The 17,671-nt window shown below is 36.4% G+C and overlaps 2 protein-coding genes across 4 annotated transcripts in view; both read right to left on the bottom strand.

Moving 5' to 3' along the window:
- LOC105075715 (KRAB domain-containing protein 5) overlaps positions 1 to 16,706 on the bottom strand; it is a 102,792-nt gene extending 86,086 nt beyond the window's left edge. Inside the window, exons 1-2 of one of the 3 annotated variants that reach the window (XM_045523617.2) lie at positions 16,575 to 16,706; positions 15,785 to 15,859 (exon numbers count right to left, since the gene is read on the bottom strand). In XM_045523617.2, coding sequence (XP_045379573.1) covers positions 15,785 to 15,817 — 33 coding nt within the window. In that variant the 5' untranslated portion in view covers positions 15,818 to 15,859; positions 16,575 to 16,706. Of the gene's footprint in view, positions 1 to 15,784; positions 15,860 to 16,570 lie in introns of all 3 variants that reach the window. The other 2 variants (XM_045523618.2, XM_074371122.1) reach the window with 2 other exon arrangements.
- LOC105075705 (uncharacterized) lies at positions 595 to 16,638 on the bottom strand. Its single transcript, XM_074371163.1, has 3 exons — positions 16,575 to 16,638; positions 15,785 to 15,859; positions 595 to 3,117 (listed from the first exon to the last, which is right to left on the bottom strand). The coding sequence occupies exon 3, from the start codon at positions 3,037 to 3,039 to the stop codon at positions 1,576 to 1,578; it is 1,464 nt and encodes a 487-aa protein (XP_074227264.1). The 5' UTR covers positions 3,040 to 3,117; positions 15,785 to 15,859; positions 16,575 to 16,638; the 3' UTR covers positions 595 to 1,575.
- Positions 16,707 to 17,671: the final 965 nt, after the last annotated feature.

Below are 17,671 nucleotides of genomic sequence, written 5' to 3'. Positions count from 1 at the left end.
TCTTATGCCACCACGAGGCTGATGTTATTCTTCAGTGTTCAGATTTATGAAGGAGCTATCCTATTTTTGTTTTCACCTTGGTCTAAGTTTGACGGTGCACTTTCCTTCTTACACTTCACAATATTTATTTTTCTTTAAGAGGAATTATTCCTTGTAAAATAAAGAATAAATGTTGATCAAGCTTTTCCTATATTCACTTACATAAATGTCTTTTTTTCCTTAATAATGTCTTTGATGTTGAGTAAGGTATAGATCATGGTTAAAAGTTTATCCATACGTAACAAACACTCAGAAGATAACAATGGTGATGGCTAAACTAACCAAGTGTTTATTATGTGATGTGCATAATTGTAGAATCCATATAAGAAGCCTCTGAGGTATACTAATTACGCCCACATTACCATAAACACATCATATATGTATAGAAAAGGATCTGGAAGAATAAGTAAGTTGGTTAACATTGGGGAAGTAACTGAGGTCAGGGATGTTGGTCAAAGAGAAGCACAGCTTTACCTATAATGTATAAATCATTAAAAGCATAAGAGATCCACATATTATCTCTAAAATGAACAACAAATAAAGTAGACACAATCAAAAAGGGCCAACCAGGTAACTCTTTATAATGGCAAGATTTTCAGTATTTGACAAAATAGGGTTTGATAAAAACAGTTGAATATTTTCAAGCCAATAAAATAGTAACAATATATTTACAGACAAAGAATATTAAAGGCTGGTTGTAGAATAATCACACTTTCTTTCGAAAACAAAGCCAGATATAATTTTAAAGGATTTTTCCCAAAAACTTGACTGTGATTGTCTATGACTGGTAAGACTACAGATAACTGTATCCATTTTTTAAAATTCATATCTACATTTTATGGAGGAAAATTGTTCTGCAAAAAGGAGAATATAAAATTTATAAAAGGTAAATAAAACAATCTTCTGAAACAAAAAGTACACATCCATAAGATACTAAAGGATACTTAAAAGTAACAGTAACTTAACACAAACAGAGTAAAACACAGATACAAACACAGATATGCAAATTTAAAAAACAAAGGCTGACTTGATATCCAAACTTTACATGTATAAAAATATAACTTATCATCAAAAGGCAATAAAAAATACAAAAATAGATATGTGTATTGAATAAATGGTGTTAGGATGAGAAATGAGGGAGGGAGAAAAGGGGTAAATTTAGACCTTCAATAATAATTTAAAATAATTCTGAAATGGATCAGCAATTCTGTTAAAACCCATAAAAATTAAAAATATTAAAAAGAAAGTAGCAGGGTTAGCCCCAAAATAAATTTCAAGGCTTAAAATAAAGACAACATATAATAAAAAGGTTTTCAATGTTTAATATTCACAAGTATGAATTTTCTGAAAGTAATGAAAGAATGAATTTAGATAAAAATCTTTAAATATCTTATTCGGTGTTTTTTTGTCTGAATTTCCTCCAACTGATTAACTGATTATGTATAAGTAAGGCATTTGTACCTTAATTACATTTGTAGAGACTCTCACTAGTATGAATTTATGTGTTGTGTGCTTCCTTAACCATATAATTTCAATTTATAGAGTTTCCAATTCAGAGAGCTTCTCATTAGCATGACGTTTCTTATGTTGCTGAACTTCTGAAACCCGCCCAAAAGCCATCCCACATCCTTTACATTCATAATGCTTCTGACCAGTATGAATTCTCTGATGTTGAGTAAGGCTTGAGCCAGTACCAAAAGCCTTGTCACATTCATTACATTCATAGGGTTTCTGACCAGTGTGTATTCTCTGGTGCCGATTAAGAGCTGAGCCACTACTAAAGGACTTTCTGCATTCTTTACATTCATAGGGTTTTTCACCAGTGTGAATTAGCTGATGTTGAATAAGTTTTGAGCCACTACCAAAAGCCTTCCCACATTCCTTACATTCATAGGGTTTCTCACCAGTATGAATTCTCTGATGTTGAGAGAGGTCTGAACCACTACTAAAGGCCTTTCTACATTCCTTACACTCATAGGGTTTCTCACCAGTGTGCATTCTTTGATGTTGGATAAGTTTTGAACCACTTCTAAAGGCTTTCTCACATTCCCTACACTCATATGGTTTCTCACCAGTGTGAATTCTCTGATGTTGAGTGAGATCTGAGCCACTATTGAAAGCCTTTCCACATTCCTTACAAACATAAGGTTTCTCACCAGTATGAATTCTTTGATGTCGAGTAAGGGCTGATCCAAAACTAAAAGCTTTCCCACATTCATTACACACATATGGTTTCTCACCAGTATGAATTCTCTGATGCCGAGTAAGGGCTGAACCACTACTAAAGGACATTCCACATGCTTTACATTCGTAAGGTTTCTCACCAGTATGAATCCTTCGATGTTGAGTAAGATTTGAACCACTACCGAAGGCCTTCCCACAATCCTTACATTCATAAGGTTTCTCACCTGTGTGAATTCTGTGATGCCGAGTAAGGGCTGATTCAAAACTAAAAGACTTCCCACATTCCTTACACTCATAAGGCTTTTCACCACTATGAATTATCTGATGTCGAATAAGGCCTGATCCAAAACTAAAGGCTTTCCCACATTCCTTACATTCATATGGTTTCTCACCAGTATGAATTCGCTGATGGTGAGTAAGGTTTGAGCCGCTACCAAAGGCCTTCCCACATTCACTACATTCATAAGGTTTCTCACCCGTATGAATTCTTTGATGGTAAGCAAGGTTTGCACCGCTACCAAAGGCCTTGCCACATTCTTTACATTCATAAGGTTTCTCACCAGTATGAATTCGCTGATGTCGAATAAGGACTGATACAAAACTAAAATCCTTCCCACATTCCTTACATTCAAGGAGTTTCTCATCAGTATGAATTCTCTGATGCTGGGTATTGAAAGTGGGCATGTCTTCAGGAGTAAATATCATTTGACTGAAATGTCCTTCCTGAGATTCCTGTTTTCTCTCAAACTGGCTTTTACATTCCCAATCACCTCTGAAACTTGAACACTCAATGCTGTTTTTTACAAGTCTTTCCATTATCTCCCATCAGGATGATTCTATTCCATAAATATCCTTTTTCAGAAATAATTCTTGGTCTCAACCTTGATTCACAGTCTGAAAGAAAATATAAAAACATTCACTTTTTGTGTGTGTGTTCTGGGAGAAATGAAACTTTTATATTAGATATGAAAGACTTAACTGAAAGTCATTTTCATGAAAAATGAGTGGCTTAATACAGTTCTCATATATGATTGGGCAATTTAACAAATGGAAAAGGAAATAGAAAGAATGAGGAGAAACACTAGAAGGTGAAGGAGATATTTAGGAAAACAGATTAAGTCACTTGTACCTAAATAGTGATTTAGATAAACATCCCCCATAGACATGGGGAAACTGATAAATATAAAGATGTCTAGGCCCCACCTCAATTTTGTTAGAGGATAAGACTAGTGTCATATATAGTTTTAAAAGAACATAATTACCCTTTAACCCATTTCTTAGGGTTGTTTAGAGTATTAAGCAACTATACCAGGAAGGAAAAATCTAGGATAAATGGTCATAAATTACATTATCTGAAGGAGATAAAAGAGAAAGATACTTCAGATGTAGCAGTATCTTGATGAGAGATTAATGAACTGAATAAGTCTGGAATGAGCAATGGAGAGGGGAGATTCTTTTGTGGTTAGAATATAGTTTGTTTATGCCATTTGATAAAATCTATGTTTGCCTATGAAGTCTATGCGGCTAATCTTGGGAGAACAAAAAATGGTACTCTGCAAAGGCCACAGCAGAGTAACTGAGAATGTAATTTTAAAGTCAGAGAGCAGGGAGAAGAAGATAGGTGAGACTTGTGGAAGATTACAAGGAGGATGCAGATAGATGAGGAATCTGAACCCCAGCTGTGATGATTATTGAAATGATTCTGAAATCACATATAATGTTTTTATATAGTTGAATAAAGTAACCCTACAGTGTTTGGTAGCTATATTCTGGAAGACTTAAATGCCGTAAAAGAGACCAGCAAAAGAAAAGGATTCAGAGACACCAACTAAGACCCTGAATAAATACCTCAAGCCCCAAAAGGTGAATACATTGCAACCCCATTCTCTTTCTACAACACTCAAATAGCAAGCTGGTTTAGACAAGGCCTAAATATGCCTTGAAATTGTTCTTTGCATCTCCACTGACAATAGCTAATCCTAGCCCAAATGGCCTTTTACTTGGATATTGAAGCAGTATTTTAGCTAGCTGCTACATTTCCAGCTTTGGACCCTTAGCAGTCAGAGTGAAATTCAGTCTGGCACTGTTCTGCTCAAAATGCTTCATTGGTTTCCCATTGTCCCTAGGATAAGACCCACACTTCTAAATTTACTCTAAAAAATCCCTCCAGGATCTGCCTCCTGCTTGTCTCTTCAAGCTGACACCTCTCTCCCATCAACAGTAAGCTAGAGTTACATAGGTCTTCTTAGTTCTTCAAATGCACTAAACTGTAACACTCCCCTCCCCAATGATTTCATCTGCCTGAAATATTCTTTCATAGCTCCGTTCCTACTGCCCCACTCTTAACCTTGCAGGTTCCTGGTCACTGACCTGAACAATACAGATCTTTTCTAAATACTCAGTCTTAAATGTATACATCCTGCCATTACTTCTCAGAGCACTTTTTCTTTTTTCTCCCTTTCTTTGTGTTTTGTTTGGTAATAGGTGATTACACACTTGTCCCCTACAATTGCAAATTTCATATTTTTTTGTATTTTTACTTAATATGTCTGCTACAGTAGAGCCAAGATTCAGGAAGCCAGGAATAAAATCTGTTACTTTAATCAACTTAAACCCTGGCACATGAAAAAAGATCAAAATACATTTACTGAATGGCTAAAATAATAAATTAGTTTCAAATTTTATTATCCTTAAAAATAACTTCTAAAAACAATATTTCTCTAGGAAAATGATATATTTTCTATCAAATAGGACAAGTCAATCACATGTAGTTATTCTTGTCCTTCAAAAAAAAACTCACTAAAAGGAATGAAATGGATTTTTTTAAAAAAGAACAAACCCACAAAGTCAATGAAAGTCAAAGAGGAAATAGCAGCTACAAAACTTTTGAAACTGGGAAGCATGAAGATAAATGACAAACAACTTAACAAACGAAAGAAGGAGAAAACCTAACTCAAAAGTAAGGAAAACCCCGAAGGGGATGATTTATGCTGCAAACCCCAGAAAGGCTTAAGAAATGGGAGCACTACGTACTTAAGAAGGTCTACCAGTTGGCACACAAAAAGTTAAACCAGCTTCTCAGTATCTCCTCCAAAATACAGACAGGCAAATATCATCACACATTTGAGGGCTTCTTGTAACATAAAAGAGACTAAACATAGCCCAAAGGAACTTAGAAGAGAAACTATATGGAAAAACAAGGAAATTTCCAGAAGCCACCATTACTACCATCAGAGGGATATGAGAAGCCATTTCACGTAATAGAAGACTAGGATAACATAAAAGAAGCAAGAGGCAAAAAAGAATTCTTAGAAAATAAAAATATAAAGTGGGAATAAAAACATATCATTAGAAGAGTTAAAGATAAGTGAAAAAAATCTCTTTAAAAAGTACAAAAAATATGGAAATAGAATGTAGGAAAAACAACTGGAAGGTTATGCCAGGCAGCTCAACATCTAATGGATGGAGATCGTTTCTGAAAGTGCGCTAATCATCTGCCAAGTATCAGGCAGAGCGTTAGAAGGAAGGAAGGGATTTGAAAACTGCCATTTTGAAATCACCAAACTAATAATTGATTCAGGCAAGGATCTTCAATGGATTCTAAAACCATACAGTGAATGATTGGGATAAGGGATATTCGCTTGGTCTCATAGCATCAATCCACAGATTATTTACTAATTATAAAGGGAAAAATATACCTCTTTATGGAAAGGTTTGATACTCGGTAGCTTTAACCTTAAATGATAAAATGTGGTATCATCAACAGTAGAACATTTTATGCCTCTGATGTAATGCAATAAATGTTACACCATAATATCACCTCTGTAGTATGCTGGTCACTGATAGGTAAATCTAAGCCTGAATCTGAGCCTATTTCTATGAGATAGTCATCAGAGAAATGGGAATGTGAGATATTCTGTAAGACAACTGTCTTGCATTCTTAAAAAAATTCAATGCTATATAAAACAAACAAGAAACAAGGGGCTGTTCTAAATTAAGAGACTAAAGAAATCCAACAACCAAAATAATACATGAATCCTGATTGGATCTGAGATCAAACAACCAACCAAGTAAATAAACAAAAAAATAACATCAGCTGTAAAAAGATATTCTGGGGAGCCACTGAAGATATTTGAACATGAAATATTTGAGGTGGTAATAGAGAGTTTATGTTAATTATCCTAGATTTGATACATCACTGTTAATGTTTGGAAAATGTCCTTATTCTTAGGAGATGCATGCTAAAAGTATTTAGGGTAAAATGTCAGGATGTCCTCAACTTATTTTCAAATGATTCAGGGGGAAAATGTGTGTGAGTGTGTGTGTGTGTGTGTGTGTGTGTGTGTGTGTATTTAGAAAGATAAAGCAAATGTGGCAAAATGTTACAGTTGGTAATTTTAGCTGATGGCTACACAGAATTCACTGGAATATTCTTTCAATTTTTCTGTATGGTGGAAAATTTTCAAAGAAATCAGAAATCACAGATTGTTTTTAAAAGTAGCATTTAAGAAAAATTTCCAGAACTGAAGGACAGAACTCACCATGTTTAATAGGCTCACTTGATAACTAGCATAAAGAACAAAAATGATTCACACTAAGATATGTTTTCATTAGGTTCCAGGACATTGGGAACAAAGAAAAGACCGTAAAAGAATCCAAAGAGTGAAAAACAAGGAACAAACAAAAGACCAGGAATGAAAATAGCTTTGGAGTTCTTCAAAACACGCTAAGCCAGAAGTCATAACTTCAAATTCTGAGGGAAAATAATTTCAATTAGAATCCCATGTCCTGCCAAAGAATCAATACTGTGTTTGAAAGGCCCTTTTCAAATATGCTAGAGCACACAAATTTAACACATTTATCCCTTCTTACATGCCAAGAAATAGGGAGGCATGGAATCCAAGAAATAAAAACTCAACACAGAACACAGAATTTAAAGGCAAATTCTAGAATAATCGTTGTACATGTACACTTGGTAGGGAAGAACAAAGGATTGTAGGAGGGATGTCTTTAAACACAGGAAACTGACAGGTTTCCCAAAGATTTATTTTCTGGCAGACTTTGAGTATGAATTAGCGATATATGGACAACTAGGTACCACTCTCCCTTTCAAAAAAGGTAATATTAAATACACAGAACACAAAGTTGTAACAATCATGAGCAAGGGAACATGATTCTTAGCTGAGTTATGAATAAAATCCATTAAAGAGTAAAGAAATAAGCTACAGAATGGGAGAAGATATTTATGAATATTTACCTGTCAAAAAACTAGTATCCAAAATATAAAGATCTTTTTCAAATCACTGATAAAAAACCAAATGACCCAAGAGAAAAGGAACCACTTAATAAATAGGAAGACATCTGTTGTATAATAATCTGTCTGGCCTTTATCCCAAGTTCCTAGAACAGAGTTTCTAAAACCCTTGGAATTTCCCAAGTGATAGAAGTGTCTTTGTTACAGGATTACATGTGAGTTTATGCTTATGAGGTGACTCATGGTTCAGCCATACGTAGCTTCAGCATTGAGGCTGGTCGCCAGAAAAATTGAACAATTCTAACCTCCAGCAGAGAGGAGTGGAGCTGGAGACACTTCAGTCATGTGGCCAATAATCAATCATGCCCACATAATAAAATCCCAGTGAAAACTCTAGACACCAAAGTTCAGTGGATCTTCCTGGTAGGTGAACACATTGATGTGCCAGAAAGTTAACACACTCTGATTTCACAGGGAAAGGGCATAGAAGCTAAATGTTCCTTTTCCTTCCAGACCTTGCTCTATGTGTCTCTTCCTTTGGCTATTCCTGATTTGTATCCTTATTATTTATAATAAAACTCCAGATGGTTAGTGCCAGAATTGAACCACAGCACACCAGTTAGGATTGAAATAGTATGGGCATGGATTGGAAGGTTTAATACTGTTGCTCCCCAAAGCAATCTATAGATTCAGTGCAATCTGTCAAAATTTCAATGGCCTTTTTGGAGAAATGGAAAGCCTCTCTCTTTGACTTGCAGATTGCCACCCGCTCACTGTGTCCTCACATGGTCTTTCCTCTGTGTGTGAGCATCCCTGGTATCTCTTTGTGTGTCTAAACTTCCTCTCGTATAAGGATACCAGTCAGATTGGTTTAGGATCCACCTCAGTAGCCTCGTTTTAACTTAATCATCTCTTTAAAAGCCCTATCTCCAGGTCACCTTGTAAGGTACTGGGGTGGGGATGGTTAGAGCTTCAACATTGCAAGGGAGGACACAATTCTGCACATAATATTTACTAAAACCAGGGTTATGGGAGCAGAGTTAAGTTGCTCTTACTGTAACTTTTTGAGTAGTTTTAACGTTTGGAACCATGCTCATATAGTCAAATCCACAAGAATGGATTAATATTAATTTTAAAAAATCAAACAGAATACAAACAGGTACAAATGAACCTAAATGTATTTCAAATGAATAATATAACCACTTGGGGGAGGGGATAAAAAATGAATCCAAGTAAATCTGAACACAGTATTTTAACTATGTACCCTTATCCGAAAGACAAAGAGAACTATAAACAAATATTGAGCTCCTTTAGTAGGTTTGGTACTTACTATAGTATAGGTTAGCAATTCTGAAACTATTTTTGTATATTCTAGAATTGAACAAATTAGTAAATATAATAGGATAATAAGAGTCAGGTTTTTAACCACTGGAGAAGGGAGATACAAATATGGAATAGGCTAAGACTAGAATGAATACTGTAGTCCTAGCACCCAGATCTTGGTTTCTAAATATTTTTTTACAAGAAACCAGGCTCTTTACAGAAACGGTTCACACTGGGCTGGAGGTGAGAGAGTATCTAGAAATGAACCTATAGCATCTTGTTGTGCCAGAAAGTAAGAAAATGCTCAAAGAATCACGGGAAAAGTCAAAAGGAACAGAAGCCAACCTGAATAGGCTCCTATTGGCAAAATCTGGGACGATTTTAGCATCAAAATAAATAGTAAAGATCATATAACCCACTGAGCAAAGTGAAAATCTACAAACTCATACTGACATAACAATTGAACAAATAAGTGAGGGAGAAGGGAATGCTACTCTTTACAACAGAATGCCAACTAATTAACACAGACAAAATCATGGAGATTTTGCAATCCCACCATTTTAAAAACATCATAGTAATAATGGATCTATACCATAATACTAATAGATGCTGAAAGTAGTGACTGGAAGTCTGGTGACGAGCTATTTACAGTTTCAAAGTATCTCCCCACTGATTATCAATTAATTACAAAGAGAAAACTTATCACCTTTACAGTGAAGAAACGTAGTAGATACTACCTTAACCAATTATCAAAGTCAGTATCTCCAAATGGGACAAGTCAATATCACGTATCCCCAGCTAAGACACACTGAGAAGGATTCAATCACTTTTGTGGTATTCCTACTACAGAATTCACAACCTGAATGTAATTATGAGGAACCATAAGACAAGTCCTAATTAAAGGGCATTCTACAATATAACTGGCCTAGCTTCTTCAAAAATGTCAACATCTTGAAGCAAAAAGAAGGAGAAAACAGCTCTTCCAGGTTAAAGATGAAAAGGAGACATGATAACTAAATTCAGCCTGTGATGGCAGACTATATCCTGAACAGTGAGTCGGAGAGAGGGTGAGGGTATGGTGAAGAGCTACAAAGAATATTATTGGGACTAGCAAGAGATTTTGTATATACACTGTTAGACAATAATATTGCATTGTTAAAATTTCTTATTTTAGTAACCCTACTGTGGTTATGTAAGAGAATACTCTTATTCCTAGGAAATAACACACTGAGTGTTCAAGGCAAGGTCACAGGTATAGCAGATACTACTGCCTGCCTGCCTCAAAATCATCCCTCCCCTACTTCCTTATTATAAGCATTTTTTTCCATAGTTTTTTCATCAGCTCCAGAAAATGTATCATGATTTGCCTAAGCCAGTGGTTCTGAATTCTGATTGCTATTAGAATTAATTGGGTAGCTTTTTAAAAATTCTAAAGCTTGAACCCCACTCCAGACCAATTAAATCTTAATGTTTTTCCTGTCATCTTGTCTGAGCGTATTAAGTCATTAATTCTCAGCTGTGGCAGCACACTAGAATCATCTGGTGATCTTTTAAAAACGATGATGTCCAGGCCATATCGCAGACCAACTAAAACAGACTTGCTGGGGGTGGGACCAAGACATCAGTAACCAAGGTGAAGAATAACCAGGTTAAATTAAATGAAGTAATTAACCCTCTGTTCTACTTGTTCTAATTGTGTTTTTCCACCTTATGCAGCCAGAAGTAACCTAATGGCAGTGGAAAAACAGGTCCTGGCAAAGAGAGCTTCAGGTACTGTGAAGTGAATGAGCCACTATGAAGTTTAACTTAGAAATATTAACTGAAGTTTAAAATACGTGTACTCTATGATCTCCATAACTTCACTTTAGTATATATCTTAGAGAAGGTCTGTACTTCGATGTTCACTGGAGCACTGTTTGCCACAGTGATTAACTATATAAAATATAACCCAGAAAATGATTACACATACCACGGTGTTACAAAATATGGCCTTACATGAAGCAATTAAAGTGAGGTAGCTCTATAGTGAACAGTTCTCCATGCAGAATAAAAAAGCAAGTTTCAGAACAGTAACTATAACTACATAGTGACCACTAACTGACACTAAGTAAATGGTCAGGTCCTGTTTTAAGGGTTTTACATGAACCAACTCAATTTTTGGACCAACCGTATAATGCAATTACTTTCCACACTTTGCAGGATGCTCTTATAATCTTTTTATATAGAAGTATTTTTAAGTGACAAAACAGTACTACATGCACACTTACACGTGTGTGCATTTTTAAAAAAGGATAAATAATTAACTGATAATAGTGGCTACCTTTGGGTACTTTGGGTAGATACCTGGGATTGGGGACTATATTTACATAGGACTTGAGCCCCTTCATAACAAACAAAATTATCTTTATAATGAAAATATAATTATATATGTACTTATAATTTAACTAAAAATAAAATTTTAAAAGGAAAATGCTAGCATTTGACTTAAGGAGATGTTCATTGTTTATAATGGAAATAATGTGTAAGCAAACCATGTTTGAAAAAAGGGGCTTGGTAAAATAGTAACAGTATGAGGCCATTATAACTCATGGTAAAGATAAATATATAAAGACATGGACAGTTGTTTATTATGTATTTTGGCATAATAAAGATGGGTTACAGGTCAGTAGGCATAGTATGATCAAATTGAAAAAAGAATCCTAGGTATTTGCTCTCACAATATAACAGCAGTTTTCTTTAATTGATATGAATACAGGTGACCTTTGTTATTTATTTGTGCTTCTCTGTTATTTTCTAAATTTGTTGTAATAATGTTTTTGTAATGAAAGGAATACAGAATACAGCTATCTTCAGAAAAGAAGTGACATATTTGACCAGGTATTCAAAGATTTTTTTAAAACGAAACAATCTAAACATGGCATAGGTACAAGCACAGAGACATAAATTTAAAAATTCAAACAGATAATACAAACTATTTAAATAATATAACAAGTAGGCAATACACAATGGACTACTATTCAGCCATAAAAAGTAATGAAATCTTGCCATTTGTGACCACATGGATGGACCATGAAGGTATTACGCTAAGTGAAATATAAAAAAACCATAAGCTCTCACTTATCCACTTTAAATGTGAAATTTAAACAAACAAACAAAAATCAAGCTCATAGATACAGAAAACAGACTGCTGGTTGCCAGAGACAGGGCGGTAGCAGGTAAGTGAAATGGGTAAAGGGGGTCAAAAGATACAAACTTTCAGTTATAAAATAAATGTCTTGAGGATATAATATACAGCATGGTGACTATAGTTAATAATACTGTATTGCATATATGAAAGTAGCAAAGAGAATAAATCTTAAAAGTCCTTATTACAAAAAAAGTTTTTTCAACTATTGCAATAATTTTTTCAACTAACAGATGTTAGACTTACTGTAGTGATCATTTTGCAATACAGTTGACCCTTGAACAAAATGGGTTTGAACTGCATGGTTCCACATACACACAAATTTTTTTCAGTAGTAAAATTACTGTACTACAAGATCCGAGGTTGGTTAAATCCGAGGATGCCGATACAGAGAAACCACAGATACAGAGGGTCCACTATAAGTTATATGCAGACTTTTTAATTGTGTAGAGTCAGTGCTCCTAATCCTTGCATTAAGGGTCGACTGTATATACAAAACTCGAATCATTATGTTGTGCACCTGAAACTAATATGTTACACGTCAATTATATCTCAATTTTTAAAGAAAGGTTCCTTTGGGACCCACCAAAAGACTTTTAGTTAAGTGCTCTATACTGTAATTGATATAGAGGTCCCAAGCTAAGAAGTAAAGTAACATTTATTGAATTTCTGATGCGTACCAAGTGTTCTACACATCTTATTTCAGTCTCAATAACACTGAGAATGAGAACCTCTCATTTACAGGTTAAACAGCTCACAGGTGGTGTAGCTGAGATCAGAAGCCACATTTGATACAAGAGCCCATAATTTTTACATCGTCACAGAGACTAGTGCAGGTAAAATAATCTGAGGGATGGTTTGCTTATTTTTTTTTCTGAAGGAGCCAATATTTAAACTCAAGGGTTAGTGAGAATAGATGGCAAAGATGTAGAGGCAGAAACCACCTGATGGAGGGTAGTAGTGGTAGTGGTGGTGGAGTAGGGGTTGTTACTAAGGAAGAAGAGAAGCGAAAAGGGCAGTTAAAAAAGAAATATAATACAGGGAGAACAGTAAAAGGTACAATGCAAAACAGACTTGGTTGGACCAGAATGTTATTAAAATAAAAATATTAGAAAATAAATATCTACATCTGTATCTATTTCATATCCCCCACTTCCAAAAATGTATTTGAGGAGGCTAAGAATAAAGGAAAAAAATTAAATCATACACAAATGTCATACATTGTGGGTACTCAATATTGAAAACCCAGGCTAAGATTATTACTATGATTGATCATTATCTGAAGTAGTTAAATTCCTGGCAGTCAGTGCAAATGGGAAATACTTTATATAATGGATTAAATGATTCCCTGTTGCCAAGGACTACCAGGAGATAAGAAAGACCTAGTTGAGAAACATGAAGAACACCTAATATCAATTGAAAGTTTCATGTTATTAGAAGATCCCCCAAATTTCTACTCACATAATTATAGATACAATGCAATTCAGTCAAAATCCCAAAAGATGTCTGAGTGGAACCAAGCTATTTCAAAAATTTACATGGATATGCAAAGGAACACAGTCAAGACACTCTTGAACAAGAACATAAGAGGACTTGCTCCAAATATTGTAAAGTCACAGTGAATAAGAGAGTGTAGTATTGTTACAAGGAGAGACAAACAGAGCAATGGAACAAAATATAAAGTCCAGAAACTGATGTAGACATAATGGTCATTTGATTTTTGACTACAATGGCACTGCAGATCCATGTAGAAAGATGAACTTTTTAATGAATGATACTGGAGCAGCTGGATACCCATGTGGGGGATAATATGAAATTGAATCCCTACCCTACACAAATCAGTTCCAGGTAGTGTAAAGACATAAATGTTAAAGTCAAAAACTAGAAAGCTTTTAAAAGAGAACACAAGAAAATCTTCATGACCTAAAGGTAGCAGAAAATTTCTTAAACAAGCAATAACTATTGAAAAAGATTTCATTATGTTAAAATCAAAAACCTCTCTTCACCAGAAGGTACCAGAGTGAAAAACCAGGCCAGAGCAGAAGCTAATATTTGTCACATGAGCAAGTGATAGTAAACTAACATAAAGAAGATATACATTATGTATACACATTATATACATATATTCAACTGCTATAGATCAGAGAAAACAAATTTATTTTGTATAGCACAGGGAACTATGTTCAATATCTTGTAATAATCTTTAATAAAAAAATATGAAAATGAATATATGTGTGTATGTGCATGACTGGGACATTGTGCTGTATACCAGAGACTGACACATTGTAACTGACTGTACTTCAATTAAATAAACAAACAAACAAACAAAAAGCACAGTACAGAACAATCTACACTGAATGCTACCATTCACATATAATTAAAAGAGGAAAGAATGAAAAAAAATCAGAGAAAACTCAATTAAAAAATGGCAAAATGTCTAAACAAGCATTTTACAAAAGAGGATATCAAGGTGGGCAAGAATTGGTGTTCAATTTCATTGATAATAAAGGCATATCAATTAAATGTGATAACATTAGATGTCTACCAAATTGGCAAAAATGTTAAAGTGTGATGAAACCAAGGGCTGGCATGGCTATGGAGCAAAAGGAATCTCTGTAAATTTCTGGTACAAGTAAAATACTTGCACAGTATCTTTAGAGAACAGTTGGCATGGTCTAGTAAAATTGAAGATGCACAAACCCTAGACCTTAACAATTTAATCACAACGTTAATTTATTATATTAAAGAAACACAAGCACATGTGTACCAAAATATGTGCACAAAATATTCATAGTCACATTGCTTGTAATAGCCAACAACTGAAGCAATTCTACTTCAAATTTCCATGAAGAAGTAGAATACATAAGTAGTAAATTGTGATACTCTCAGACAATGAGATAGTGTGTATATATAGAGAGAGCAATAGAAAAAAATTAACTATAGTGACAGGAAATATGAATGAAGCTCACAAACATTTTTAATGAAAAAAGACGCAGAAGAATGTCTATTCACACAAAGAAAACAGGCAATAACTAAACCTATGTGGTTTTGGAATTCATACCAAAGTTCTAATGATTAAGGACAAAGAAATGATCACAGTGGTTATCACTGGAAGACAACTGTTTGTGATTGTGGAGGGGTACAACAGAGGCTGCTTTAGAGATGGCTGTATTCTTTTTCCTGACCTGGATATTCCTTACATGGGTCTTTATAATTTTCTGTTAAACTGCACAAATGGGTGTTACATGCCTTTTCTGTATCTAATTTGAAAGAAAAAAAAAAGCCATAGGCATTCAAATAAATATGCACCTCTAAAAATGTTTCAAATATTAAATTATGTGGGAAAATATTAAATATAATTTTATTGAAAATGTAGGCTATAAAATGGTAAATACTGAATAAATTCAATTCTAAAAAATGACACTTTACATATGGATGTAAAACACACTGGGAAGAAAATATCAAAAAGTTACCATTGGTTTTAACTGGAAATGTAAATTTTCTTCATTGAGGGGTTGCCGTACTTTTGAAATTATTTAAAATAATCATGTTTTACTTTGATAATCAAAAAGGAATATGTATATATTTTAAGACAGCATTAAGAAAAATTAAACCATTTGACAAATTAGGAAGACAAAGTCAGATGCACATGTGGGTTGGGGTTTAGAGCAAATCACATTTCTCAAGGGAAAAATTCCAGGGATCAGGTCACCGGATAGGCAAGACTTCTCAAGAGAAGGAAAGCAAGTCATGTCCTGACAAAAGAGGATTTCAGGAAACAAGGGGAAATGACAAGCTACCTTGCAGGGGCCTTGTGGATGTTCAACAGCCATTCTTTATTCCACTCTGGAAGTCTCTGTGCAAGCAGAGAAGAGCTGGGGAAGGAGAAAGGAGTCAGGAAAAACCAGGCTCAGGTCAACCTACCGCCCACGACTTACAGATGTGGGTCAGACAAGGCTTGGGCTTCCTGCTCAACACCTGCATTACAGGTGAGAGCAGGGTCATTTGCAGTTCTGGGCAGAATATGTTCCTGAACTCACAGAGGTCTCCTGGGAACAGAGCGCTGGAGTCACAAAGGCACAGACAAAGGCGCCCCGCAACTACAGTGCTTTAAGGATACAGAATCATAAAACTCACACCACGGGGACTCAGGCACTCCAGACCTCAACACAATGGGTTGCAGACGGCCACACAATCATACACACCACGGGGACAGTCAGTCACAATCAGAGTGATAGGCACCCCACATACTCACATTCTCAGTGACACACATCATGGGGACATAGTGACAACAATATCACACACACCCCCCCCCCCAAGGGGATACACAGTTTTACAACCGCAGTCAAGGAACCGCACACTCGCAAACAGTGCCACACGCGGTCACACAATTAAACCCCGATCACACATGCACTGTCATAACCGCAAATCAAGCCGGCCTCCCCGCCCTCACAGTTCTGTATAGAGTCACACAGACACCGAGACACAATCACAATAAGACACACACACTGCCCACAATCTCCCCTTCTCAATTGGCTCCTGTACAGGCCGGAGGTTCCAGACCCGCCCGGTCCAGACCATCTCACCTACCGCTCCTCTGGTCTGGTCAGCACCGCTCCACTCTACTTGTAACAAATACAGCCCAGCAGCTCCCACAGCGCCCTGAGGCCGTTTGCCACAACCCGCCAGAAAATCCCGCCCACTCCTCAGGAGAAGGTCTAGTTCTCGCGGGAGGGAGCACCAGGCCTAGAGCCTTCTGGGAGGTGTAGTCCAGAAAGCCACAGGCTGCTAAAAGCTATCTTGGGGAAGTTCCGATTTCCGCACCGGAGGCCTCCCCAGGTCTACGTACGAGGACTCCCTCGACTAAACTTTAGTCAAGCTCCTTTGAGCCCTCTTCTTTACTAGACCTCGTCCTTGATCGGCTGACCCTACTTCAGCAAGAATCCCCTGTCTTGATACTTAACGGAGTTCCTCTCAGTAATTTTCCATCCACCTACTCCCGTCACCCCCCTATATAAACATAAATCCCCAGCTACTGTTATATACCAAGTTGAGTTCAATCTCTCTTCCCTATTGCGATAGTCTTTAATACAGTCTTCGTTATCTGTTTAACGTGTTTGGTGAAACTTTTTGACACAACCCAGCCAGGGAGGCTCTCTCAGGTTTTGGCCGCTCACCACGTAGTGGGCCCCATGGCCTCCTGGGAAATGTAGTCCAGGACTTCGCCAGGGGAGGGACTCAACCAAGGTAAACTGCGTTCCCTAGACGCTGAGGCGGCGTCTGGCGTCAGTTATGTGCTCGTGAGGCTGCTCAGAACTACTCTTTTCCCTGGGAATGTGCAGAGGCTCTTGAGGCAAGCTGTTGCAGAACGTGTCGGGGAGCCAGAAGAAAGAACTGAGTGGGGGATCTGAACGTCTGGGACCACAGCAGCTTAAGGAGTTTGAAGGGGAGGAATCCGCAAGCCCAGTCACAATGTGAGAGTGGGCAAGGGAAGGCCGGAATATGAGACCGTGATGAGACTGCGTGTGTGGCTACATTTAGCGGTTAGTTGAATGAAAGACTACAGATGGGTAAAATTGATGATTATGAGTGGGTTTGTGAAGATGGAGGGTCATACTGTGGGCGTGTGTGGTTGGGAGTATAATTGTGTGTGTACGTGGTAGGGCAAGATTGTGTGTGGATCTGTG

This window comes from Camelus bactrianus, chromosome 9 (genome assembly GCF_048773025.1).
Source record: "Camelus bactrianus isolate YW-2024 breed Bactrian camel chromosome 9, ASM4877302v1, whole genome shotgun sequence".
Taxonomy (NCBI): Eukaryota; Metazoa; Chordata; class Mammalia; order Artiodactyla; family Camelidae; genus Camelus; species Camelus bactrianus.
This window is presented reverse-complemented; position numbering and strand designations above follow the sequence as displayed.

Coding starts and splice junctions, on each gene's coding strand:
- LOC105075705 (XM_074371163.1), bottom strand. CDS start 3,039: ATGGAAAGACTTGTAAAAAACAGCATTGAGTGTTCAAGTTTCAGAGGT.